Genomic DNA, 27,893 nt, shown 5'->3' on the forward strand with positions numbered 1-27,893 from the left:
TGTGTGTGTGTGTGTGTGCGATGGAGGTTGCAGCTCATTCTGCAATACTGAAGATGATGGACATTTTCTATTAGTCGCTCTAACGCCACTCCTAGTGTGAGAGATGAGTGAGTGTGCGTGTGGTGTGTGTGCGCGTGTGTGTGTAGATGAACACTCCACCAGACTCTTGGAGTACACCGTATGTTAAGAACAGGATTGACACGTCTCATATGACAAATCACCAAAGAGTTTGTACTGTGTTGTGTGTGTGACGATGTGCGTGTGACTTGCCGGTGGGTTGTGCCGCTTGCTAAATGAGTGTCTCTTATGGACATGGAGTTTTAGCTCAACCCGTCTCTGCTAATTAGAGGTTTATTATCCGAACAGCTGTCTTCTTGGTGCCCACTCCAAATATGGAAGCGCATATACATGTACACACACACACTCACACGTGTACACAGTCATTACAGAGACATTAAACTGTAATAAAATGCTTCATCTGCCTGTTGGGCTGAAAGGTGTATAGCACATAATGATTTTACGACTTAATGCAACGTGAGCAGGAAACATGTTAACTCGCCAGATGTTGCTGACTTTTTGTCTGGTTGCTTTGTTAGTGTGTGTGTGTGTGTGTGTTGACACAGATATACTATTTACAGTGTTGGTCATTCTTTCTGGGAATTAAAGGGATTGTTTATTGTGAATACGGGATTTTCTTTGTGAATTGTGACCACCCACGCGTATTTACACCTATTCAAGCATGAATTGATTCTGATTGTTTGTTAGCTGATCAAAGTTGTTGGTTGTTTTTGTACAACTGCACAGCTGTGATGTAGGTGCACTTTTGTTGATCGTGTTACAGTTTGGAATTGCTTTTCTATATGGCTTGGGTTTTTGAACTAGTTCTAGAGACGGTTCATTCGGACACACGCACCTGGCCCGAAGTTAACTTCTGGTCTGTGTTTGGTTATAATGTAACTATTTAATTTATATATAAAAACAAACAAAAATATATATATACAATTTATTAATTTATATTTTATTGTATATTAATTGTATTCATTTACATTAAAACTACCAACCGCTGGGTTGTTATTACATAACAATGGGTTGAAACTGAGGATGTATCAAAATGTTGGCTGCCGGCTGAAAATGGCATTGACGGTTTTAGCTGAAAATATGTAAGAAAAAGTATGTATCTGTTTTCATTGCAATACTTGCGTAGCATTTATAAACTTTCGGTAGCAAGTGCTGCTGAATTTGTGACTAGTTTTATGCATATACGTTTTCTAGAACTTGAATTGATTTTGATAATTGGTAAAAAAATGTTACAAATTTGATTCTGTAGCTTACAACTGAATAAAGAATAATTTATTATATACAGTATATATATAAAAAATAGTGAAATAGTTAAAATTATTTAATTTAATTTTAATTTTTGCTTTTTGGTCATGTGCAACCTATATTTTCAATATCAAATTTTGGAATTTAGATTTCAGTGCATTACTAGTTAAAACAACCCAACATTTTCTGTGAGTCATACTGTATGGCTTCTTGGCCGGTCCTTGGCCATTCAAAGTGGCAATAGTTTCCAGCCCTTCTGGCTACGCGAGACAACCCAACAATTGGTTTTGTCCATATTTTACCCAACCATGGGTTGAAAACAACACAGCATTTCATTTATCCACGTTTTATGAGGTAATTATTAACTTTAGACCATTAAAATGACAAAAGTTAATGCTCATCTGGGGTATAACATTATTGGAATTAGTTGATCATAACAGAATCATAGTGGATGATCGATGAGGTTGATCATAGTGGATGTGCACTTGCTCTTTTCTGATAAAGAAAGTTAAAGATGATCCTTCTGGCATTGAAGGCCTGGAGGTAGCAGCTGTGGGACTTTATACGAACTTCTGTTCCTCCTCTCTGGGGGTTCTAATGGCACCTGTTCTTCATCGTGTGCTGTGTACTCACTCAAGGACACATTGCCCTGTACACTTCACTTACTCATTTTGTGTGGGTTTGTTATAAAATGCTTTTCTTATGAAACAACTTGGCAAGCTCAGTTGAGCTGCTGACTGTAAAATTCTTTCAAGTTTCTCCTTGACCTCTACACCAGTCTGTGTTTAGACTTCCGTTATTCTGGTGCCGTTTGAGCCATATTCTTTCTCCAGTCATTCTAACAAGTTATGGCTTTGTCGAGGTCTTGTATTGGCTTCTTAAAGCGGCTGGAATCAAATTCACGTGGCTTTAAAGATGCATGCGCTGTCAATAGTCAGCAACTGTGTGTAACACTAGAGTAACTTTAATGTTATTAAAGGGATAGTTCACCCAAAAATGGAAATTCTTTCATCATTTACTCACCCTTGTGTCATTTAAAACCTGTATTACTTTCTTCTGCAGAACACAAAAGAAGATATTTTGAAGAATGCTGGTAACCAGACAACATTGGCCCCCATAGACTTCCATTGTATGGACACATTTCTCAAAATATCTTCTTTTGTGTTCCACAGGTGAAAGAGTCATTTAGCTTACAGGTTTTAAGCAACATGAGGGCAAATAAATGATGACAAAAACCATTTTTTGGGTGAACGATCACTTTAAGCTTCCAATGTGTAACTGTACTTTTTTGCAGTATTTTGCACCTTAAGGTATAGAAGTTTCGGGTGTATGCGCTCAGGGCGCCCTAGAGATCAGCTTGTAAAATGCAATAGATGCCTGGGGTGTTGCCATGATGCCTGCCAAGTAACTGACTTTAAGGGATTGTCTGGAACCTTTGGGCAACCTAAGTTTAAGTCAAGGCTTGTGGTCCTTTCCCAACTTCTGTAAACCCCTCCAGTATGATTTCCTGTCATAATCTCCACAACCTTGTCTAATAAAGCCATCTAGGCCAAAATAACTTTTTGTAAAAGAAAGTATTTTAAATGATTACATTGCTGTAAGCAATAGAAAAACTTACAATTGTCATCTCTCATTCACAAATAGTGCGGAAGTTGCCATTTGTGGATTGATTGTAATATTTCACTTTAAGGAATAGTTCACCCAAAAATAAATCTTCATCATTTATTCACCCTCATGTCATTCAAAACCTGTATTGTGGCTCTTTCTTCTGTGGAACACAAAAGAAGATATTTTGAGAAATGTCAGTGTGTTTTGTGTTCATACAATGGAATTCAATGGCGACCAATGATGTTTGGTTACCAACATTCTTAAAAATACTGCAGAAGAAAGAACATTTAGAATGACATAAAGGTGAATAAATTATGAAAGAATTTTCATTTTGGCTGAACTGTCCATTTGTTTGCTACGTTGAGTATGTCACTATTCTGTAGAAAATCCAAAAGCATCAGGGATTTTTCCGATTTTTTGATTTCAGGAAAGATGAGTGTGTTTTAACAGCCATCACAACTGACACAGCTCTAAAATAATTGATTGGGTATATTTTTAAATTAATTCAGTCTCTATAAAATGAATATAATATAAAAATTGGAAATTATATTATCGTAATTAAAAATGGCCGAAAATGAATTGGTTGTTGAACTGGAAAGCAACTTTAACACGTAACTCATCCTGAACTGTGTGTTTAGGCCACCTAAATACTGATGATACCTCAAATCAGTATTGAGTGTAGATTTCCATATATTTGCATCACCACAGTCATACTGCATACAGGGGCATAGCAATCACTAGCCGACACAATACAAATCCCCTGGCGGAGCTTGTAGCAAAAGCATAGCAATGCCCTGGCAACCTCCCACAACAACCCATCATCATGACAGCGAGTTTTGCACAGGCAAGCACAACACAGGAGAAGAAGGACTCGCATCTTTGTACAAAACTCAAAAAATCTAGTTCACCAATGCTGCACGTCTCCGGTCCACCCAAAGGGGGCGACGGATCCCTTCCCCATCATTCTCCTCATACACAGGGGGAGAGAGAGCATTGTGATAGGTTCCCACTGTCGGAGCACGTTTCTTCTGCAGCGTCCCAGTATTCAAGCTCTCTTTCTCACTGTCTGTCTCTCTCTCTCCGGTCACTGCAGAGCGGCGGTCTCTGTTACGGCAGCGTGCAGAGAGACAGCCTGTAGCGCTAAACCCCATCTCACGCTGCTTGGAAACCTGCACACTGTGGCCGCAGACCTGTGAAGACCCGGACTACACACAAACACACACACACGCATCACAAACACTTTAGTCTTCTGCAACATCTGGTTGAGCCGCGCAGGAGAGGTGCCACTGCGTTCTGTGAGTCAACTTACCAATCGTGTGTGTGCTTGCGTACGTGTGCGTGAGATTTGAACGAGGCTGCAGTCGGGATTTATTCCTCTGCAAGGATCTGTATGTGTCTGAGGATATTCATTCATTTGTGTTTTCATTTTCTGTATTGTGTCTTTGGTATATTTTAACATTGGTATAATGTTAACTAGAGCTTTGCTTTAAATGCGTGCGTATGAATGAATAGCATGATTGTCATGTCTAGGTAAGCAGTTTCTCTGAAGCAGCTCATTCTGGGAGCATTTGGTTTGATCTGTGTAGAGGTCTTCGCCGGTTTGGATGCTTGACTTCTTATGCGTGCGTCCAAGTGTATATAAGAGATGTGTGCGTTAGATGTGTGTTCGAAGCATGTTAAAGAGATAGGTCACCCAGAAATTAAATTCTGTCTTCATTTCGTTTAAAACGTGTATGGGACTCTTTCTTCTGTAGAACACGAAAGAAGTTATTTTGAGAAATGCCTTGGTGGTTTGTGTCCATACAGTGGAAGTCAATAGGGGCCAATGTGGTTTGGTTACCAACGCTCTTCAAAATATCTTCTTTATTGTTCTGCAGAAGAAAGAAAGTAATACAGGTTTGGAATGACATGAGAGCGAGTAAGTGATTGACGAATTTTCATTTTTTGGTGAACTATCACTTTAAAAAGAGGAAGCCTAAGAGTCTTGGCTTGTTCAGATGTACACACATTGTTTTAATTAAAAAAAATAATAATTTTTCATCACCCTCTTCACATTGATGACATGTGACTTAGCACATTATGTCTTGCATTTTGTGTATAATTATGAAAAAGAACCACAAGTAGATATTTAAAAGAATATTTGCTCTTTTACATACAATGAAAGTGAATGGGGACTGGGGTGTCAAGCTCTAAAATGCACTCTAAAAGCATTAGTAGTATTAGTAGCGTAAGGTAGTCTGTAAAACTTTGTTTGCTATATATGTCCACTGATGCCGTATGAGAACTTTCTGTGAGGATAGTTCCCCACAGCACTGACGTCTCATTTGCATTCATCTTTATTAAAAAATGACACGGCACGCCGTTGGTTTTGCTTGTATTTTTATATTCGGATGAGTTGGCCGTTTAAAGGGACAATTCGTACCAAAATAAAAATTCTGTCATCATTTACTCACCCTCGAGTTGTTCCTAATCTGGATACATTTCTTTTTACTGATGCCACCATTGACTACTATAGTAGGAAAAATTACAATGGTCGTCAAAAGTGCCCCACATATAACATTTGACATTCTTCAAAATATATAATTTAAGCAATTTTTTCCTATCTATGGTAGTAGTCAATGGTGGCCAAGAACTGTTTGGTTTACAAGCATTATTCCAAATATCTAACTCCGTGTTCACCAGAACAAAGAAATGTATTATTTTTTATGAATTCATTTTTGAGTGAACTGTCCCTTTAAGAGTGTTTTATGTGAACTTATCGCTCATTGAAGAAACAGTTTGCTGAGGCATTTAGAGATGTGTCTTCTTCCTCTCTCTCTTCCCCCCAACTACCTGCTTCTTAGACACATTTTCTGAGGAGAACCCCTTCGCCATTTCATCACAAGGTGTAATGATGATGATGTGTCTGTGTGTCATTGGAAAGCCCCCCCGGGATCCCTGCACAGTTCTGATTTCAAGTCATTTCTGGTTGGTAGGAAACATATGACTTGACCTTTTGTATTTCATGTGTGCGTATGAACCACCACTGTGCGGATCGATGCAAGTCAGACTTTACAGCAAGAAAAAAACCCACTTGGAAACCTGACAAAGCTATTTTACCTCAGAACAAAGTGAAAACTATCACAGAGGCACATTTTTGCTGCTCTTCAGCTGAGCGCGTTTGAGGTTTCGTGTCGAGTGACTGAATTGTGCTTCACTGCAGTGTTGTCAGGCCTTTCCTCAGAAAACAGAACGACTACACGGACATTCACGTAATGGAGTCTATTATTCCCTCGGAAAAACTGCATACAAAGGCGTTTCTCTGCTGCGTTTATAGCGGCTGTGCAGTTAACGCATGGAGTCTGTTATCGCTCGAGACTTTATCGCCGTGGAGGATCTTCTCAAGCTCTATGTGTGTGTTTGTGTTACAGGAGGTGTTGTGGATAAAGATCTCAGGCAGTATCTCAACCTCCGTTTCCAGAAAGGCTCTTTGGACCACGAGCTACAACAAATCATCCGGGACAACCTTTATCTTCGCACCATACCCTGTGAGTAATTCCTGACCCTCATTTCGTTAACCTTCAACACTGCCGCCCACTCTGGATTGACCCAGGAGTCCCAGCCGATAGCTTATGGGTGATTTAGCTGTTTTGATGAATAAGCCCTGGTTTATTTTGTTTTACATTGGCAGATGCTGTTATTATTTTAGGCGATTTTTTGGAATACTCTTTTGAATATGGGCAACAGGTTATGGTGTGCTGCTCCACGCTTGGTATTTGAATACACAGTACATTTTATTATTGATTTGTATGTTTTTCTGAAGAAAATGTTAGTGGTGTTGAAAATTCACTACCAGGATAGTTGTGGATGACTGCCAGGGCATTGCTACCCTAGGCAAAATTAACCATAGGTTTTTATTACGGAGTGTAGTAACCATGGTTTTTGGTATATTGATTACTATTTGTGTTACGATGGTTAAACGATGGTTAAACGATGGTTACTGGTCTGAGACAAAGTTAAATAAGTTTTTACTATGGTTTTACTACAGTATATTGTTAATACAATAGTTAAATAGAAGAATAGAATAATAGACCCTGCTGAATAAAACCATAGAAACCTAATAGAAACCTTCACAGAAATTCGAATGGTTTCCATTAAAATACCATTACAACTCAATAGCTTTTTCCATTAAAACCAGCAGGGGAACAGTAAAACACAAATAGAAACTTTTATGGATTTAATGGTAATAATGGGAATTGTATTGGTTTTAATGGAAATGACAACGATGTCTATTGGTATGTGATGGATTCTGTTGGTCGGATGTTATCTGGCAGATGGGAACACCAATAAAACGCCATTAAATCATATTGGAATAATGCCCAAAACTCACCCCCCTGCTGAAAAAATCAATAGAACCCCAACAGAAACCATTACAGAAATTCTAATGGTTTACAATAAAATACCATTATGAACCATTAGCTTTTTCCATTAAAACCATTACAAAATGCCTTTTTGTAGTGTGTTTTGGGCATTATTCCAGTAGGATTTAACATCCCACCAATAGAATCCATCACACACCAGTAGACACCATTACAGTTTCCATTTAAACCAATACAAATCACTTTAAAACCAGTAAAACCATTATAACTTCTTTAATGGTTTCTATTGATTTTTTCAGCAGGGCCCTACTGAATAACAATAGAAACCATTAAAGATACTGTAATGGTTTTAATGGTTTTAATTGGTTTAATGGTATGTGATGGATTCTATTGGTGGGATGTTAAATCCTACTGGTATAATGGCCAAAACACACTACAAAAACATTTTTGTAATAGTTTTAATGGAATAGGCTGTTGGGTTGCAATGGTATTCCAATGGGAACCATTAGAATTTCTGTGATGGTTTCTATTGGGTTTCTATTATTTTTTTCAGAAGGGTTGTACAAATGCACATCTTCCATCTGTGTTATCTTCCATTTATTAAATTACAGTAAATTTTCACGTATATTTACACACATGTATGAACACAGTAATCAGAAATATATATTAAAACTGTGTACTATAGTAATGGTTACTGTAGTAACAGCATGGTTCATATTTATAAGGGTATGCAGTTGTAAAGTCTTTTTAAGTTTTTATCTGTTTTTTTGCATGTTTCTATGTTGCTGCTAGCTTTTTCTAAATTAAAAGAGTTTCTCAAAATAGTTTTTACTATATTTTGCTCTTAAATATGGTTTAAAATGTGTCAAATGTGTCTTTAACTGAGATCAGCATCAAGTTTAGTACTAATGCAAAAGATAAAAAGTCAAAGCGTTTGTTTGTGTAACCGTTCTCTCACATTCCCACGCAAATCGATGGAACTAAATAGAACGGAAAGTCTGCTTTGACTTTCTTGTTGTGGTTCAGAAACAGTGTCACACTTTGCCACTATTTGCAGTCATAATGAAGCGGAGTTCGTATGCGTAAATGTGTACTTTGAGCCGTAGTCTAAAATGTTTGAGGATATTATATGCAGGTGTAAGCTCTGTCTTTGGTCTCTACAGTCGGCTGAAAGGATTTCAGTGAAGCTTTTACTCAAGCGAAGGCCTTGTGTTATGTGTGAGAGCGAGTGAGTGAGCGAGAGATTACTGTCCAGCTGAGAGACTGAGCTGTGATTCCATTAGACCGGAGAGCGACACGTGAGATCCGTACCCAAGAGAAAGTGAGCGAGACGGGGAATACAGATGAGACAGAGAGAGACTGACAGAGATTACGATGAAGAAACGAGAACGAGGTATGAGGACTCGAGATAAAACACCTCGGATGTCGGAACCGTTGAACATTGGCAAGAGAAGGAAGAAACAAGGAAACTGATAGCTTTAAATAAAGAAGAGGCAGCAAGAGAGATTGAGGTAGAGAGAGAGAGAGAGAGAGAGAGAGAGAGAGAGAGCAAGAGGAATTGGAAATTCAATGCATACAGATTTATTTTCGCAAAGTTTATTTCGCAGAATGTTATTGCTGCAGAATTGAGAGGTAAAGGAGGGGGTCCAAAATGTAGTGAGCTGCCTGTCTAGACAGCATTGTAGGTATAATAAATGCACTCCATAAGCAAAATCTGTTGTAGCATCAACCATATGCCTTTAAACATGTTATTTTGGCCAGCATTGCATCCATTCAAAATGCATTGCGAATTTCAAGGATGTGCACGGCAGTGAGAGGAATGTTGTTTGAAGTGATCGTTCACCCAAATTTTTTAAGGACATATTGTGCAGTATTAAACTAATATTAAAGCCACAATATGGAATATTTGGACCGCTAGATGGCGCACTTTCAAAACAACAACAAAAGGCGAAGCTAAATGACGATATGTAGGAGAGTGGAATTATGGGACATGTCGTTTTCACCATCCAGAGGCGTATGGAGATCGCCCATCATGTTCATGGACGAGGTAATGAATTTTTTTTTAATGTCATCGTAATGAATTAGCTTGCAAGAAACGTGGAATGTAATGCTACGTTAGCCCGCGACTGATATTGGATTTTGTCAATTGATTTGGTAGCGTAATGCTACACAGTTTTACATGTTTAAAACAGTCATACAGTCGTCGTTTAAAAAGTAAATTTGAACGAACCCACAGCATTTACAAGTAATGTTATTGGCTACATATTTTTGTGCAACGTATACTGTATTTCATAGGGTAACTGCATTCATAACTATTCAAATAATCTGTGCATGAGTATTTCGTGTACAATAAAAAAAATGTGCTTACCTGTCTATTAAAACACATGCGAGAATGGAGTCTCTGTCGAGTCCAACTTGGTCGCGAAGCTCTCTCCATTTAGAAAACGCCACGCTGAAATTAATGCTTGTTTTATTTCTTCCTTTGTCCATAAGCCTGTTTGCCTCATTTGGCCTACGATTACGCTTTTTTGGGTTTCCTTTACTCGCCAAAGAGTAATCGTGATCCATAATAACAGAACAACAGATGCTGCGTCCCAGATGCTGTATAACCACTTTCGCATTTGCGTGTTGCCGTAGTTTCTATAACCGGAAACTGAGGGTAGTACGGAGCACCAGATATTAAGTCACTGATATGTGACAAATACAAGGGAGACAAGGGACGGGCCATTATTTTAAATTTCTCTGGATTTGCACATTCTTGGGAACATTTGGGATAATGTAAGCACACAACTGCATGAAATATATCACACTGTGCAAGTGATTTTTGGATATTTCATAACAAAATTCTTCCATATTGTGGCTTTAAAGCAATATTTCACCCGAAAATAAACATTCTGTCATCATTTACTCACCCTCTTGTAATTTCAAACCTTTATGATTTTCTTTCTTCCGCAGAACACAAAAGATATTTTGAAGAAAGTTGGTAAGGTAACCGAACAGAACTGGGGCCAGTTAACAACATTCTTCAAAATATCTTCTTTTGTGTTCTGCGTAAGAAAGAAAGTCATACAGGTTTAAAATGACAAGAAATGATGACAGAATTTTTTTGGGGGGGTGAAATATTAATTTAATATTAGTTTAATATTGCTCAATATGTACTAAAAATACTTTTAATTTATTAAAGGTGAGGTCATCCAGGTTTTTTAGTTTATGCCTATACTGTATTTAGGATGCAGTGTGTCAGATGTAATGCTGATGATATAAAAATAATGTATTGCATAACAATATATTACAAAATAGCTTAAATCAACATTTTATGCACTATTTAGTAGGTTGACTGTACATTTTGGAATGGAATATTAACTTCTGTTACATTTTTGGCTGGTTAATTGGGATGAACTATTTTCCTTTTGTTGTCTATAGCATCATAAGCATCAGTTACTTATAAGGTTCAATTTCGGATAGGATGCTCTCTTAAAGGGATAGTAATTCATAATTCATCAAATTGAAATTTCTTTGTTCTGCAGAACGCAGACGAAGATATTTTGAAGAATGTTGGTAACCAAACAACTGCGGTATCCATTCACTTCTATTGCATGGACACAAAACCAATGCAAGTGAATGGGTGCCGCCGTTGTGCAGTTACCAACATTCTTTAAAATATCTTCTTTTGTGTTCTGCAGAAGAAAGAAAATCAAACAGTTTTGACGGGGGAGTAAATGATGACAGGATTTGTATTTTTTGAACTACCCCAAAAGTTTGCTGCCTGTATAGGAACAGCTAATATTTTACAGTGTTACTGCAAAATTGTAAGCGTTTGATTGTGAGAAACAAAAAGGAAAACTGCAACTTCAAGCATTATACAGTCTAAAAAGTGGAAGTTGAGGATGTGTTCTCTTTCGTGTGATTGGATGCTTGCTGAGTAATGACAGTAATGCTCATAGTCAAAGAGATGCCCCATGAATTATGCAGCAGATCTGTTACGGCTTAGGGTGCCACGACAGGTTACGCCTGCCACACACACACACACACACACACGAAAACCCAGGGTGACATTAGAAGTTGTTAGAGCTGACATTGAACCTCTCCAGAAAGAAGACGCGAGACACTGTTATTAACACAGTGTCCTCTAGTATCTACCAACAGACCCAAAGACTAAAATAATTATTCTCTCTTGATTCACTTCTTGTGAGTTGAGGTTTACCAAAAAAAGAAAAAAAATCAATTTAGTCATTAATCCATCATCTGATTCACATTTGTACATTGAAGCTTAATGATTAGTGATTGATAGACATATTTGATTAATTGCTTTTTAACTTTTTGTCTCAGAAAAAGCAATTTTCATGTAAAACTACTTCATCTTTGTTGGTGCTTGTCAACATTATACCCTTCACATTGATTGTACACGTTGAATGTCTTCGACATTCTGCAAAATATAGTTTGTGTGCTATCAAAGAGACACACATTAGAAGTCTAACAGGTTTGGAACGACATGAGGGTGAATAAGCGAGGGAGGATTGTTAATGTTGTGATCTACTGTATTATTGAACTCTTTTTATACAGAGTGGTTTTGTCTGTATCTGTCCCCCATGGTGCAGTCTGTAAATCCAGTCTTGTAACCAGTCTGAAGCAGGTCTCATTTTCACTTTAGAACGCAGAGATGTGGATGAGGCTTTTTTCCAAACCACCTGCCACCGTGAACAGCCTTGCCACATTTTTGGAGCAAAAACTATACATGTGAAAAATTGAACAAGCTTGAATTGGCAGATGAAGGTACCCAGACTTCTCTATAACTCCCTTGTTACCGAGCAAGACTAGAATGTGGAAAGTCTCAGGCCTGAAATAAAAGCAAGCAGACTTGATTTGAAGCACAAGAGCCAAAAATCTCATTTTGAGGACTCCTGAATTGAATCTTTGATGTCTAGAAGTGGTTTCATCATTGCAGTGATCAAAAATGGATATAAGATTCATCATCTATAGCCTATTTTTCAACTCACGTTTCTGGAGAAATTCAACATTACGTTATGAAAGGAAAGATTATTCGTATTAAATAAATAATTGCTTATATGGTCTGGCAATATTTTGCTTGAAAATAAAATACACCAATAAACCCTTTTCGCATTTGGTCACTGATGTGATGAATGTAGTTTTTAATGATATTTATATTATTTATTTTTTTGAGATATTTAATGGACATTTTTAATATATAATATTTTTATAATAATGATTGGAAATTGACAATTGCATTGATGCCAGATAACTTGACCAACAATGCAATAAAAGGGAAAAAATAGCACTATGCAAAGATAAAAATTTTATGTGATGTGTTTTTTGTTAAAAAACTACTATCTGTGTCTGTCTCTCTCCATCATTCATTCTGTCTGTTTTACTCTCTTTTGCAACGTCTCTCTCTCTTAGCTATGGTACTTAAGCACCACGACGAAGGCTTTGACTAAGTTTCCATGGTAACTGTCGTCTACCAATCCCCCCCCCCGCGCAGTCTGCGTCAGACCAGTGACCAATCCCAATCCCCCTACCCCCTCACACACCTCATTCCTTCATCCATCCCTCTATCCCTGAAATGAATGAATACACAGGAACTCAAGAAATGGGGGCTGCTGTTGTTGAGCACTGTTATGAAACAGGCCTATAATTGGCCGGTTTGCACGTGCATAGCGTGCTCTGATTGGACGTGTGGGGGATGTGACTGGGTCAGATTCAGATGCCAAAAGAGCTCCCAGCTTGAGTTGAAGAAGTGTTTAACTGCAGAGGAGGTCAGGGAGGAAACAGGAAGTGTGCCATGGAATGAGACCAGAGACAAGTAGGGTGTGTGTGATTTGGTCTCCTGAGGGGGGTCATTTTCTCATGTTTTACTGTTGTTTCTTTCATGCCACATGGCTTACACTCGAATAGAGATACATTCGAGGAGAACATGGACACTCACACACGCCAAAGAAATGCTGTATCATTGCTTTCTACAGATACAGATGCATGTTTATATGTTTTATTTCTTTCTTTTATATTACACAATATAAAAACTGTAAGTTCCTTTCAAGTCTAAAAAGAACATTGACCCAGAAAACCTTGCTGTTCTTTTTTTGTGTGATTTACTGTTTTCTACATTAAATCATTCTACATAATGTAAAGAACATTTTGTGAAAATACAACCTTGCTATCTTGAATATTGACTGAGTTTGAAATTATAAGATTGAAATTATAGTGAAATTACTCAAATTAAACTTTGATGCTCGTCTCAGCTTGGATTTCACAGACTGCACTCTTAAAAATAAAGGCGCTTAAAAGGTTCTTCAAAGTGATGCTATAGAAGAACCATTTTTGGTTCCACAAAGAACCATTCAGTCAAAGGTTCTTTAAAGAACCATCTCTTTCTTACTTTTTTATAATCTGAGGAACCATTTTTCGCCACAAAGAACCTTTTTTGAAACAGAAAGGTTCTTTGGACGTTAAAGGTTCTTTGTGGAACCAAAAGGTTTTTCTATGGCATCAAAGAACATTTTGAAGCACCTTTTTTTTAAGAGTGTGGGTCACATTTAGTTAAACTAAACATATTTTATATAAATAATATAAGTATTTCACACCATTAAAAAATGTGTTATTAACCAAATCAACCAAATTTGAATGATAAAAAACCTGCCAAGTAAATAAAATAAGTTATCAAAATCTTGAAAAATTGAGCATTTGTGAAAAACTGTTTAAACTGGTTTCATAGTCTTTTTAATGTGTTACGCAATACATTTCTAACATTTATAATGTGTTTAGAAGCAATTCTCAGAATTCTCTTTACACTGACTTTAAGAAATCCTTTACGTAATAAATAATTTGAATACAATTTTAACAAAATGACTATTAAAATATCATACTGTATCTAAGATATGATTGAGTATTGAACCCACATTTCTACCATTGTAACTCAATGCTTAGTGTCTTGGAAGACGTCACGCTCCATTAATGCTTCTTATGTACAGACAGACGCAGCCAAAGGAGAAAGAGTTATTTGTGGCTGGGGAAAAGAGTGCGAAAGAGAGGGGACTGGAAGAGTGGCCACATATTAAATAGCCTTAAAAATAGATGATACATTTCAAAACAACACCAGTATTTATATTCCTGTAATTTTGGAGGATCTATTGACAGAAATGCAATATAATATACACAACTATGTTTTCAGAGGGGTTTAAAGACCTTACATAATGAAGCATTATGTTTTTATTACCTTAGAATGAGCTATTTCTATCTACATACACATCGGCAGAGGTGGGTAGAGTAGCCAAAATCTTAAGTAACTAGAGAAATTGTTACTCAAGGTAAAGTAAAAGTCACTATTTTAAAAATTACTTGAGTAAAAGTAAAAAAAGTATGCAATGAAAAAACTACTCAAGTAGTAGTTACTTAGTTACTTTGTATCTGATTATATAGGCCTACTACATAAAATTAATATTAAAGCCAATATTTGAATATTACATTTTAATCAATATTTTTAAGTATCATAAGCAGATATCTTTGCAATATACTAGAGAGACTAAAGAATAGACAAACACAGAAGAGACAAGCATTTCTGTAAATTTCATCTAGTCCTGATGTCAATGTAGTTTACACAACTTATTTAGAATAATAGACCATGTCAAACTAAAGTGAACCGGCAGAGTTTTGCGTTTAAAATGCATGAACTGAACTCATTTACTAAGATGATCTAGAACATCTGCAGTGCTCTCTTAAATGAAATACACATTTTTGAACAAAGCTCATGTTTTCTCGTGTCGTGTCACGTGTGTGTGGTGAAACGCTCTTACTTGTAAACAAACAGTAAACAGTGAACCACACGCCCATCAACACGTTTTCTTCCTTCTGTTCTTCAAATGTATATTTCTGCAGGCCCACATCTCTGTATCTGACAGGTAACGCGCATGTTACTGTGTCTGACGAACAGGTCGCGCGGGTGGCAAACAATATGACACATTTGCAGTTTTGATTGTATAGATATAGATTAATATCCACTTCATCCAACGCTCTTTGTGTTCTGCGTGTTCTTAAGTTTCGCGCTACGTGGAGTGAGTAATCCTGCTTCAGATGATTCAGATCATGCTGCGAACTGAACAAATCATTTGAACTGATTCATTAGCCTATTCAAATGGTTTTGCCCATTGTTCAATTAATGCTATCAAAAGAATAAACTCAAAAGAATAGATCACTCGGGAATGCCCGTAAAAAGAGACGACAACCTTGAAATAAACAACGTGTTTTAAAAAGCATATTTTAAAATGAAGGAACGTCACGCAATGTAAGTTATGTAACGAAGTAAAAGTACAGATTTTCTATTAGAAATTTACTCAAGTGAGAGTAAAAGTGCACACTTTTAATTTTACTTGAAAAGTACATATTTTCCAAAATGTTACTCAAGTAAATGTAAGGAAGTAAATGTAGCTCGTTAACTACCCACCTCTGCACATCGGGTCCCCTTACATGGAATTCGCTATGTTGTTTCTACAGTAGCCCTAAATGGACAAACTGCTCTACAGAGCGCGTTTTGTAAATACACCATTTCCTTCAGCACAGAAGTGAAAACGTGACAACATCTTAGTGCTGTGTCAGCCATCGTAGTGTTTTGAAAGGGAGGGGTGGAGTGAGCCATTGGTTGCAATTTTGCAACCTCACCACTAGATGCTGCTAAATTTCATACACTGAACAATTAAGTATTACTTTGGCGATTTTGAAGCCGCTTTGTATTGTTACAATGTCGGTTTTATATGTACATGAACAACATGTTACCTGGACACAGAAATACAAGTTTATATTCGCAAATAAATATGAAAAAACATCGAAGAATATACTTGCATTTCTCGTTCCAGGTTGAAAAAGAGTTACGCTTAAAATCCTAAATGTTATTGACAGCAAAGTCACTTAAAAGGTTATCAGTGTTATCCACTGTATGTATTTTTTTTAAACCAACAGGTTTGTTTTAGACGCTTGATGGTGCAGCATCCACAAATCCATGAAGGATTTGCTAGTTGCTTTTAGTTTGTGGCAGGTGATGCTAGAAGGATGGGCACTCTCATTGTATTGAGCATTTTTCTTGGAAAACTTGGAAACTTGTACAGTACATTTCTCCAGAAAAGGAAGATTTGAAATGTGTCTACCTGCTGCTAGTCTTTTTGGCCTCAAAGCTAACTGACATAGACTAAAAGTCACAAAACATTTGATTTCATGAGGTTTAGGAATATTTGTGCCTTTGCCATCATCATAGATCTTTTGAACTCTGTTTAATGTCTTCATACAGTACTATCTGTTGTGGATGAAGTTCAGTCTGCTGAGAGTGACTGTGAGAGACTCGCTGGCTGTCTGAAGTCTGTGTGGTACAGCTGCAGTCAGTTTCAAATGCAAACCACACTCGCTGAGCCAATTATAATCTCCTTATCTCTGGAGTACAACACAAGCCATCCCAAAGTAAACACATACACGTTCAGCCTAACTTCACAACAGATCTCCCATGATCCTTTGGAACCTGAAATAGCCTTTTGGAATGAAAAAAGCCTGTTTCAGACTTTACAGTTTATATTGGATTGGATCACTCTCATTCTACCTGATGCATTTAAGATTTGCTTGTTATCTGTAGATGTGGGAGAGGTTTGCTTTTGGATGCAGATTGTCTTGACATTTTTATGGACCTGTTTAGTGCAGTCACGCAAATGCTTTTTGGACGTTTGTTGGGAGTCGCAAAAGAAAAAATGGATTGCTCAGAGCTGGATTGCTTTACTCTCATTGGTCGGTCCCGAAAGTCTCTCATCATTTGCATAAAGTTGAACAGTTCTCTTTGTCATGTCACTAGACACGCCCACTTTCTGTTGTTACTAAGCTACCGTTAAAATGAATGTGATCATGAAAATCCTGTAAAGCAGCATACCTACTGTACGCAAAGTCTATTTTTGCTTTCTCTTGAGTTGGACAAACATTTTTATTTGCTATTTTTATTTCCAATAAGTAATATTCCCCCCACAAATATGTATTTTTAAGGCTGTTCCGTTGAGTGTTTTCATTGTGTGATAAGCATTTAATCCCCTAAAGTGTAAACTTTAATTTGAGACAGATCTTTAGTGACAAGAACATGTGGTATGTTTGCAACTCTGTTACCCTCTGTAGCTCAGCATCGTATAAAACTCGGTGGATATTTGTGTTATCGTGTTATTACCGTATAATTATTGTTAAGCTCATGTTAAGAAGCTTAGAGTAAGGAAACAAATAAACACAACCTTTTCCACCTGTGATGCGCTGGAGCCGGTGCCCTTTAAACCTGCTGGTCATGAATCAACGATCGCTAACAAGATAATGTTCTCACCACGTTTTTCAAAACAAAGCTGGTTGGACACAGAACAGAAAGGAAAACAGAAGTATATTGTACACTGTTGATTATTCACTGAAGTAAATTAGAAGCACCAGATTTGGTACGATGTGACACATGGGATGGTTAAGGTCTTGTGATCTCGGACACCTGTACCATTCTGCTGGAAAAGAGGATTCAGTGATTTATTCATTTTTGTTTTGTACTAGAATAACAACGTGAGAAATTCCATTGTTCTGTGAATAATTTTTCTGCTTTCAAAAGTCAACACAAATGGTGTCCCATGTCTCATAATTTGAAATCAGTCCAATATATTTTTGTGCCAAAATGCAGAATGGGGTATTTGCATACGGGGCGATGACGTACTTCCGCTAAAATCTCAGCCAGCTAAGCCACTTCCGCTCTTATTATTCCGCTAAGGTAATTTTCCATCAAGTGATAACAATGTGTTTAGTATGAATTCGTGCAAGTTTCAGCGAATCAACAACACTATGACTAAACATTGCTATATGCCTTTGTGATCGTGCTTCGAGTAAGTGCAAAAGTTTACTTAAGTTTTTTATATATTTGTGAATGTAGCTTGAAACGGATAGCCTGAAGCGCTTCTCCATTTTGGTTGTCGATGTATGATGTAGTGTTTGGATAATTAGACTCACGTCACTGACTGTAATCCTATGTGCATCTTAAAGCGAGCAGGTGAAAAACGCTGTTGGCTGAGATTTTAGCGGTCAACGCTCTGTGTGCATATACACCATTTAGCTTGCCGATACAAATGACACAGCTGACAGCATCTCATCCCTCAATGTTTCCCATGCTTGAGTTTTAAAGGTTTCTGTGGGTCCAGTTAAAAAGTCTAAAATCCAACACAGGCCTCAAAATTTCTCAAACAATTTCACAGGTTTTAAAAATTGTCTTTGAGAAAGTGTTTTGGGCAAGTGTTTTTTGGGAAAAACTTGTTTAATCACCTTGTAATAAAACTACAAAACCACTCATGCAACCTTGGCAGTCCGGTCATTATTTTTCCGTGTAGGTTGTGGTTTTGGGCAATTCCAGCATTATGGATGTGACATTTTCAGTCAAAACTTGAAAAATAAACTCTCTGTTACTGTTTTGCAGGGACAGAGAACCCAATTGCAGGCAGCGGGTAAAGGGTCAACACAAGATTGATTTATTAACAAAAATACAAAAACAAAGACCCACGAGGGGGAAAATCAACATGGACAAGGGAATAATGATGGCAGACAACACAGGAACGTAAACTAACTAAAACTGGGCAAAAGCAACACTTGACAAGAACTTACACTGACTAGACTTAACTTGACTCGGAATGTAATACAGGCAGGAACAAGACGCAATGTCACCAAGACATAGAACGAAACGAACTAGCACAGGACAGCAAACACAAGGGCATTATATAGGGATGATAACAAGGGTAAATTGTAAAATGGGTAAACAAGGGTAAAATGTCAAAACAACCAGACACAAAAACAGCTTCTTCCCTCAGGCCATCTACCTCTTGAACAGTTAAATGTTTTTACACACCGTTCAATTAATAACTATGTGCAATAATAATTAAGTGCAATATTAATTATATCTTTCAGATAATACACTATCTATTTTTTATACAACTTTTTCTGTAAATTATATTTCATTCATTCTGCTGTATATAGCACATACCTTGTACTACAATAGTCTATTCTTATTTTTTACTTATACATATTTACAGACATACATAGCTTTACACTCTCTATATCTTTATCTTATGTTTATTGTATTGTATTTCTTAATTTTTTATACCCATAGGCCCTTACACTGCGTTCCAAATTATTATGCAAATTGGATTTAAGTGTCGTAAACATTTAATTTTATATTGTTCAATTAAACTTATGGATGGTATTGTGTCTCAGTGCTCTTTGGATCACTGAAATCAATCTCAGACACCTGTGATAAGTAGTTTGCCAGGTGAGCCCAATTAAAGGAAAACTACTTAAGAAGGACGTTCCACATTATTAAGCAGGCCACAGGTTTCAAGCAATATGGGAAAGAAAAAGGATCTGTCTGCTGCCGAAAAGCGTCAAATAGTGCAATGTCTTGGACAAGGTATGAAAACATTAGATATTTCACGAAAACTTAAGCGAGATCATCGTACTGTGAAGAGATTTGTGGCTGATTCAGAGCACAGAAGGGTTCGTGCAGATAAAGGCAGAATGAGGAAGGTTTCTTCCAGACAAATTCATCGGATTAAGAGAGCAGCTGCAAAAATGCCATTGCAAAGCAGCAAACAGGTATTTGAAGCTGCTGGTGCCTCGGGAGTCCCGAAAACCTCAAGGTGTAGGATCCTCCAGATGCTTGCAGTTGTGCATAAACCTACTATTCGGCCACCCCTAACCAATGCTCACAAGCAGAAACGGTTGCAGTGGGCCCACACATACATGAAGACTAATTTTCAAACAGTCTTGTTTACTGATGAGTGCCGTGCAACCCTGGATGGTCCAGATGGATGGAGTAGTGGATGGTTGGTGGATGGCCACCATGTCCCAACAACGCTGCGACGTCAGCAAGGAGGTGGCGGAGTCATGTTTTGGGCTGGAATCATGGGGAGACAGCTGGTGGGCCCCTTTAGGGTCCCTGAAGGTGTGAAAATGAACTCTGCAAGGTATGTAGAGTTTCTGACTGAGCACTTTCTTCCATGGTACAAAAAGAAGAACCATGCCTTCCGTAGCAAAATCATCTTCATGCATGACAATGCACCATCTCATGCTGCAAAGAATACCTCTGTGTCATTGGCTGCTATGGGCATAAAAGGAGAGAAACTCATGGTGTGGCCACCATCCTCCCCTGACCTCAACCCTATTGAGAACCTTTGGAGCATCCTCAAGCGAAAGATCTATGATGGTGGGAGGCAGTTAGCATCAAAACAGCAGCTCTGGGAGGCTATTCTGACATCCTGCAAAGAAATTCAATCAGAAACTATCCAAAAACTCACAAGTTCAATGGATGCAAGAATTGTGAAGGTGATATCAAAGAAGGGGTCCTATGTTAACATGTAACTTGCCCTGTTAGGATGTTTTTGATTGAAATAGCTTTTGATTTCAGTAAATATGACCTCCTAATGCTGCAAATTCAACAAATGACCATTTTCAGTTTTTTACAACCTATGAAATGTTTTCAAACTCTGTTGTGCATAATAATTTGGAACAGTGCATTTTGAGTTTTTCATTTTTTAAATAAATACTGTTGTCAGTGGGAGGTTTGTTCAATAAAATTCCAAATGTACCCTAACTGTTGATTACTTGAAAATTATACTGACTGTCATTTGCATCGACAAATTAGGAAAACCAGAGAAAGATATCATTTGCATAATAATTTGGAACGCAGTGTATTTAAATCATTGTGTACTATATTCTATTGTGTTATGGTCTCTGTGTACTGTTGTTGCTGTTTATGTGTACTGGATGCTCCTGTCACCAAAACAAATTCCTTGTATGTGCAAACACACTTGGCAATAAAGCTCTTTCTGATTCTGAAAAAAAATTAACACAAGGCAGGTGCGGGGAATGAGACACTAATGGAAAGCTAAAGGAGGAAACGAGAGGGGCGAGGCCAAAGACGAGACCGGAGAGAGCGCATGTTATGTCAGAACCAACAATAACATGCCTCTCTCCACACAAAACAGGCTCTGTCATGATCCTGCCACTAGACCAAGAAAGACCTGACATGATGAGGCAGAATCATGACACAGAAGAAGCTGTGAAGAGCAATGCTTCAGTACCAGAATAGTGTATTGTGTATTTATAGTCCAGTACAGTCAGGATGCATTTGTGGTAAGCGTGTAGCCCATGGACGGTGGCACCTGGGTATTTTTACAGTGGCTTTAATGCATCTAAGAGTGATCTCCAAAGCTGGCCTGCAGGGAGTGTGGAAGGTAGTTTGTAGATGGACAAGACACTCCACAGCATTAATATTCATGCGGCGAAGCGCCATGGCACACGGACGCATTTCAGCTAAGGAGAAATGGCGCGCTCTCAAACAAACACAAGCCCCATCCATTATTCAAACACATTGGACCTGTGCTTGTGCACTCACACAATCGCAGTAAACGCACACATACAGTGTGTTTGTCTCCTCGGGAATATTTGCGAAAATGTAGATAAAGCTTTATATGGGATATAAAACCAACATTGCACATCAGCAATAATGTATGACTTGGATTTAAACAGATTAAAGGGGTCATTTGGCGCGAATATGTGTTTTTATGTGTCTTCTTTATGTTATAAGTTGCCCATGCATGTATTAGACACGCAAAAGTGCAAAAATTTAAGTGTCGGAACAAAAGATGCATTCTATCTAAAAGTGAATGCTCACCCAGACCTGCCTGAAACGCCTCGTGTAACCACACCCCCACAAATCTATGTCAGTTCGTGGTATGACTTAACTAAGAACGGCCAAATGTATACGCAAGTAAGGTGGGCGTACCTGTCCTGATGTTTCAAATATCGTAAGAGGCGTTACATTTCCGTCACACGCTTGCAGTATTCGACCAATCACTGCGCACTGGTTAACTGGCCAATCATAGCACAGCTCGCTTTTCAGAGCGATGAGCTTTGTAAAAAATCCGCACGTTTCAGAGAGGCGGGGCAAAGAGATGATACAAATATGCACGGTATGTGGAAAATACAACGTTTTTGAACCTTAAATCGTGTATACACATTGCATTACATCTACAGCAAACGATATTATTCATTTTAGCCGTGACATATGACCCCTTTAAGATGTCAGCAGTTGTTAATGATGAGATGTTTATTTGCTGGAGATTTTAGCTCATTTTACCCTAAGGAGAAAATTGTCTATTTTCAAGTAATGTATATTAATAACATAGTTAGGTCTAGTTCTCAAATCCGATTTGACAGGAGGCTGATACAGGACCAGAACAGCATCAGGATGCTTTACTGTCTTTTTTATCACTCCGCCACAGCAACTGTTGAATCAATACCATGACAAAGTTATCGATTGCCTCAGTGGACCTCTCAAGGTGGACGCAGGTAATCGCACACCCTCAATCTTGCTCGCTCTCTTTGTCACTCTCTCACTCACATGTCGTGTCCTCTTGTTACTACAGCATCTTCTCAGAGCAGTCATTGTCAGTTCTGTTTTGATGTTTTCAAAGATCCTGAAATTTGTGATTTTTACCAAAATTTTCTTTTCCAAGTTAAGCCATGACTACATGTCCCCAAAGGTCATTTTTAGCCCTCGCCTCAGCGAAGTAAATGTGCATGTGCACACGCACAGCCTCCGAGCTGATGAGTCATTAGAGCAACAAACCTCAAATCAATGCACTACCCCACATTACTTTACCAAACCCATCGACATCACTGCCAGAACTTGAACAAGAGGAACTCTAGAGAAATTAAAGAGGGTAGTCAGAACAATAAAAAGGAAACCTGAACCAGTCCTGGATTTGAAAACGCATCCGAAGGAACGATGGGTCGTGGACTCTTGAGTCTATCTTTAGTCTAATTAAAGCGTGAGTCAGAACTCAAGAGGCTTCCGGGCTTTAGTGAGTGCGGCTACTATACCGCCTTAGTGAGTAATTACCACAACCCTGTGCCTACGAGAAAGAAATGGCAAGACGACAACGGAGGACGTCAGCAAGCCAGCTGAGCGGGTGAATTGTGGAAGGAAGGGCTTTGATTGCCTGTGAGTATCTCTGTTCCTCTGAGAAAGTCACTCATCGGATCTTTGGAAGTCTCTGAGGCTTTGATATGTTCGTTACTTTGATTAGAGCGGGGAAGAGAAGGATTAAGAATGATATCTGGGTAACGAACAAGAGCCAAAGATTGAAATTGATTCAGTTTATCATATCCTTGGCTTTGTGCTGTGGTGTGAACTTTTTCAACACGTGGGTTCATAAACATCTGTGTAATGACTGGAATGCACTACACGACTTTTAAGATCTCAACAGATTTTTAAAAACTAGGCATCATACACTTGCCGACTTTGTAAACGGTTAATGCTAAAATACACAACACGACTGGTATCATACACTAGCAGAGTTTCCAAACGCAACAAACACGCGCCTCATTGCTAGGAGACGCATGACCAACGAAACAAACATGGATGTGCTGAAGTTAGGTGCAGTAGTTATTGTCGCCTCGTAACTGCGCGCCTCTGTTTTGGTCAGCGTATTACCACGTCCGGTTTCCGTAGCAACTCGTCATACGCTACTACGCGTTTGTTTGCAAAGATCCGAAACGGTGATGATTGACACTGAGTAACCATAGACATGCTCTGCTGTATCAGAAGGAGCTTTATTACCAAGTATGTTTAAACACACAAGGATTTGACTTGGCGACAGGAGCTTCCAGTGCAGAAGAAAGTACACAGCAAACATATGTGATAGTGAGAAGAATAGCGGAGCTCAGAGCCGTGGCTGCCATTCGCATGTGTTTCGAGTATTTAACACCCACCATTCAGTACACAAAAGTAGTATTACGGCAACAAAATACTTGTTATGTTCTGCAATTTTAACAAAACTATACCTGCAGAGACGATGTGTGTTTATATGTTTGCTGAGCGATCTCTTTAGGTGTTGCCATCTTTCGCGTGTTTCACACGTTTTTTGGGAGGATAGTTTAGACTGGGTTTGTAAAGCGATTAGGTTTATATAGATATAAAAGCAAGCAATTGCGGGAATATATATTTTAAAATCTTTTGTCAATATAAAGCATTTACATTTGTTCTTTTATACAAGGTTTTTGTTTTCTGTTGCTTTTTTTGGTCAAATCTGGCAACACGCGCAAGTAACCGCTCGCATCCTGTGATTTCTCACACCGCACATACAGAGTGACGTCTCTGATGCACGTTTAAATGTGGTACTGTGTAGATAAACGCGGTATGTGTTGTATATCAAAATATCAAACATGCTTTGACATCCTCCGACTGGAGTCTGCAGATAAAAAATCGAGTCTACACCCATCATCAACTACGCGACTTTCTGAGAAAAAAGTCTGCGCCGACTGCCCAAAATCGGTAGGCAACCTGCAACAACTTTCGTCTAGCCGCAACTGGAAATCGGGGCAAAAATCTGCATATGAGTCGGGTAGTGTATTTCAGGCTTAAGTGTGCGTATGCATGTGACCACTGAACCTGGCTCTCCAGTTAGCCTCGGGAGCCAAGAAATATTACGATACTACTTAAAAGCTAAACAGCTTAGCAGAACTCATGAAGTGTCACGGTCCTGCCTTCTTGTTTCTGAATTTCTAGTCGTGTGGCAGGATCGGGACAGAGCCCTTAGGTTTTATGTGAGAAAGCCATAAGTTGTTTACGTTTTTACATCTCATGTGCTTTCTCGTGTCTTGTCATTGGCCCCGCCCCTCTCATTTCCTGTATTGCTTCCCTGCCGTGTCTAATGTTTCCCTCGTTGATTACCCTTCGTTTGTCTTTCCTATTTAATGCCCTCATGTTTCATTGTCCTGTGTCGGTCATTGATTGTGATTGTACTGAGTGTGCTTCTGTCATTGTCCTTGCTTGCTTCATGTATTCTTGTCATGCTTACCGTGTCTTCATGTTATGTTCCTGTTATGGATTTCCCCCGGTCTCAATGTAGTAAGTGTTAAGTTAGTTCATGTCTATTGTCAGTTAGTTTACTAAGTATAGTCGGTTCCGTTGTACTGTTTTACCCCCTCGTGGGTTCTTGTTTTGTGTTTTTTTGGAAATAAAAGTCTTTGTTAACCCCTTCATCCCCACTGCTGCCTGCGATTGGGTTCTTCCCTCGTGTATCCCCTATGTACCGTGACATGAAGACCTTGATCTTTATCAATCTGATACTTTTTTCATTTGTGTGCTTGTTGCTGTTGGGACAGTCCAAATGAAGTGAGGTAAAAATAAAAGAATTAGCGGTCATCACTATTGCTCATGCTTAGTGATTGTAACCTGCTTGTAAGTATTAAAGGGGCTATATTGTCACTGTCAGATGGAATCATGAAGTCGGTAAAGCACATTCAGTCACTGTTTTGGAATAGAGGGTATGCACTTGACGCACTTACCTGGATGTTCACTTTCCCACGTGAACACGCCAAAACACGCTCCCTTGAGTGGCAAAACACTCCGCAAAATGGCTGCTTACAATATCAGGAAACGCAATTCCGCGCAACATATCAGTGTCCAAGGACACCTGGTTCCTTTGTAAGTCGTAAGGATCACCGTCGAGTTCAACTGCTTTTAATTTCAGCAAATAATTGCGTGTTTTGATCCCGGTTTTGTTTCTCCTATTGAAAGCAGCCATTTTGCTGCGTGTTTTACCACATCGTTTCCAAACAACGTTTCTGCATTCGCCCGTTCCATCAGCTTAGTAAACAAATTCACGTTTATTGCGCTGCCCACGGGGAAGCTTATATAGCTACATTATTTACAACACTGGTAACAGACAATTGCGCTTATCAACCACATGGGGGAACCCGTAAGTAAAAGTTCTATAGTGTCGCTTTAAATTTGTTTTTTTTTGTACATACTATTTATATGGTATAATTAAGTAACCTATGAAGACCTTTTCTCTATCATTTTCAGTATTGTTCCCCGTTCTTCCTAATCAGATCAATGTATCTTGAAGCCTAGGGTGAAGTCATCATTTACATTACTGATGATTTCGGAAGTTGTAGTGGAGTGTTGCCTGACGCAGAATGTTGCCGCCAGTGTGTACAATGTGTTTGATTTTAAAAACGCTGTGTGTCTCATCCGGCGTACAACCAATTTAACAGCAAGGTTGCTAAATTGTACATATAGCTCCTTTAAACTCTGGTGTGTAAATTGTTCTCCAATGTTATTGCTTGAATAATATTGCAATTTGTGTGGCTTGTTGAGAAGAGGTGTGCTATTACTTTTCGCAATATAGTTTTCTGTAAAATATGATACAGAACTTGAATCTTGTATCTGATTGAATCTTGGGAAGAACCTTGTGCGAATGTAAATTTGAATCTCTAACCTGTTGCACCAGTAACGGTAATCTTAGGAAAACCATCAGATATTCAGTGCCTGCATTCAAAATAAAAAAGCACAATATGAACAATGTTTAAAGGTTTTTACTTGGAAATCCTGCCTGTCATCTACTGAGAAAGAGTGACTCAGGGCCTATTACAAAATTGTATGTCACATTAATTGTATATCGCAGACAAACCATTATGGCTGAAGTGTTTTCAGCTACCCGAAGGCTGGGTTGATATTCATAAGCTCTGTGGAAACACAGGATAAGGATGTGGCGAAGAGAGGCCCGGTGTTTGAATGAACGATAGAGACACTTAAATGATAGCTCAGTGACTTTAAGACTTAGAGGACAGGCCTGTGATGAATATGAATGATGGTAAGGCACGAAAACACCCTAAGCATAAGAACAGAATCTTTAATCCTCTTGCTCTTGCCCACAGACTGTTCAAAGAACCTCTGATGCATATTAACAAAAAAATGGCAGGAGCTGTCTGCAGTCGCCACTTCCAATCCAAAAGGTTGGCTTCTTCCACGAGTCGAGTTTTAATTGGTCCTGCCGGGTAGAAAAATCATGTTTACATGGTACCATGATGATACAATGAACATTTTGACTGAAGCAGGAGTTTGATATTGAACATCTGAACTGAGAAAGATATTTAGTTGAAGTATTTAGCTTTCTGCCAGGCACTTTGCAAATACATGGCTATAAAAAATCCTTCTTGGACTGGTTTATAATGACTGAATGTTTGCACTCTTATAGTGAGATCCATTTTAGGGTGTAATGGCATTTATACTGGTTGCTAAATCTTCAATTAAGCATTTTTTACATTGCACAGCAGTCTCTCAAGTTCTCATTCATACTTCTCTTTTTAGCATAAGATGAACGAGACAGTCGTGTAACTCAAGCTGTGCTTATAGTTATAAATGTACTATATGTATGTAGAGCAGATAAGACATGTCTGATTTGGGTTTGTGGATCAATGGAAAGAATGAATAGGTTCGCGCTAAGTGCAAAGGGTTTGCTTGTGGGAGTAGTAGATGTGTCGGTGGATAGTGGCATAAGTAAATTAAAGCGTGTGATGGTTTGCTTGAGAGGCTTGTTGGCTGAGACTGGGCCACTTACAATGTTGAAAGAGTACCACTGAGGAACAACTGTGTGCGTGCGCTTGTTTTTCATGTTGTGGCCCATTAACGCCATTGAATGGGCATGAATGGGCAGCACAGTGTGGAATCAGTCAGAACAGAGTGAGGAATGAACATTAATGCAGCCTAAA

General features: G+C 38.5%; 1 protein-coding gene across 19 annotated transcripts in view; it reads left to right on the forward strand.

Moving 5' to 3' along the window:
* magi2a (membrane associated guanylate kinase, WW and PDZ domain containing 2a) overlaps nucleotides 1–27,893 on the forward strand; it is a 190,778-nt gene that overhangs the window by 39,380 nt on the left and 123,505 nt on the right. For all 19 annotated transcript variants that reach the window (XR_008961905.1, XM_057323688.1, XM_057323689.1 and 16 more), the window contains exon 2: nucleotides 6,342–6,458. Coding sequence is in view for 18 of the 19 variants with exons in the window: in XM_057323688.1 (XP_057179671.1) it covers nucleotides 6,342–6,458 (117 nt within the window). In the remaining variant the exon portion in view is untranslated. The remainder of the gene's footprint in view (nucleotides 1–6,341; nucleotides 6,459–27,893) is intronic.

The sequence above is a fragment of the Triplophysa rosa genome, linkage group LG24 (assembly GCF_024868665.1).
Source record: "Triplophysa rosa linkage group LG24, Trosa_1v2, whole genome shotgun sequence".
In the NCBI taxonomy this organism is placed as follows: domain Eukaryota; kingdom Metazoa; phylum Chordata; class Actinopteri; order Cypriniformes; family Nemacheilidae; genus Triplophysa; species Triplophysa rosa.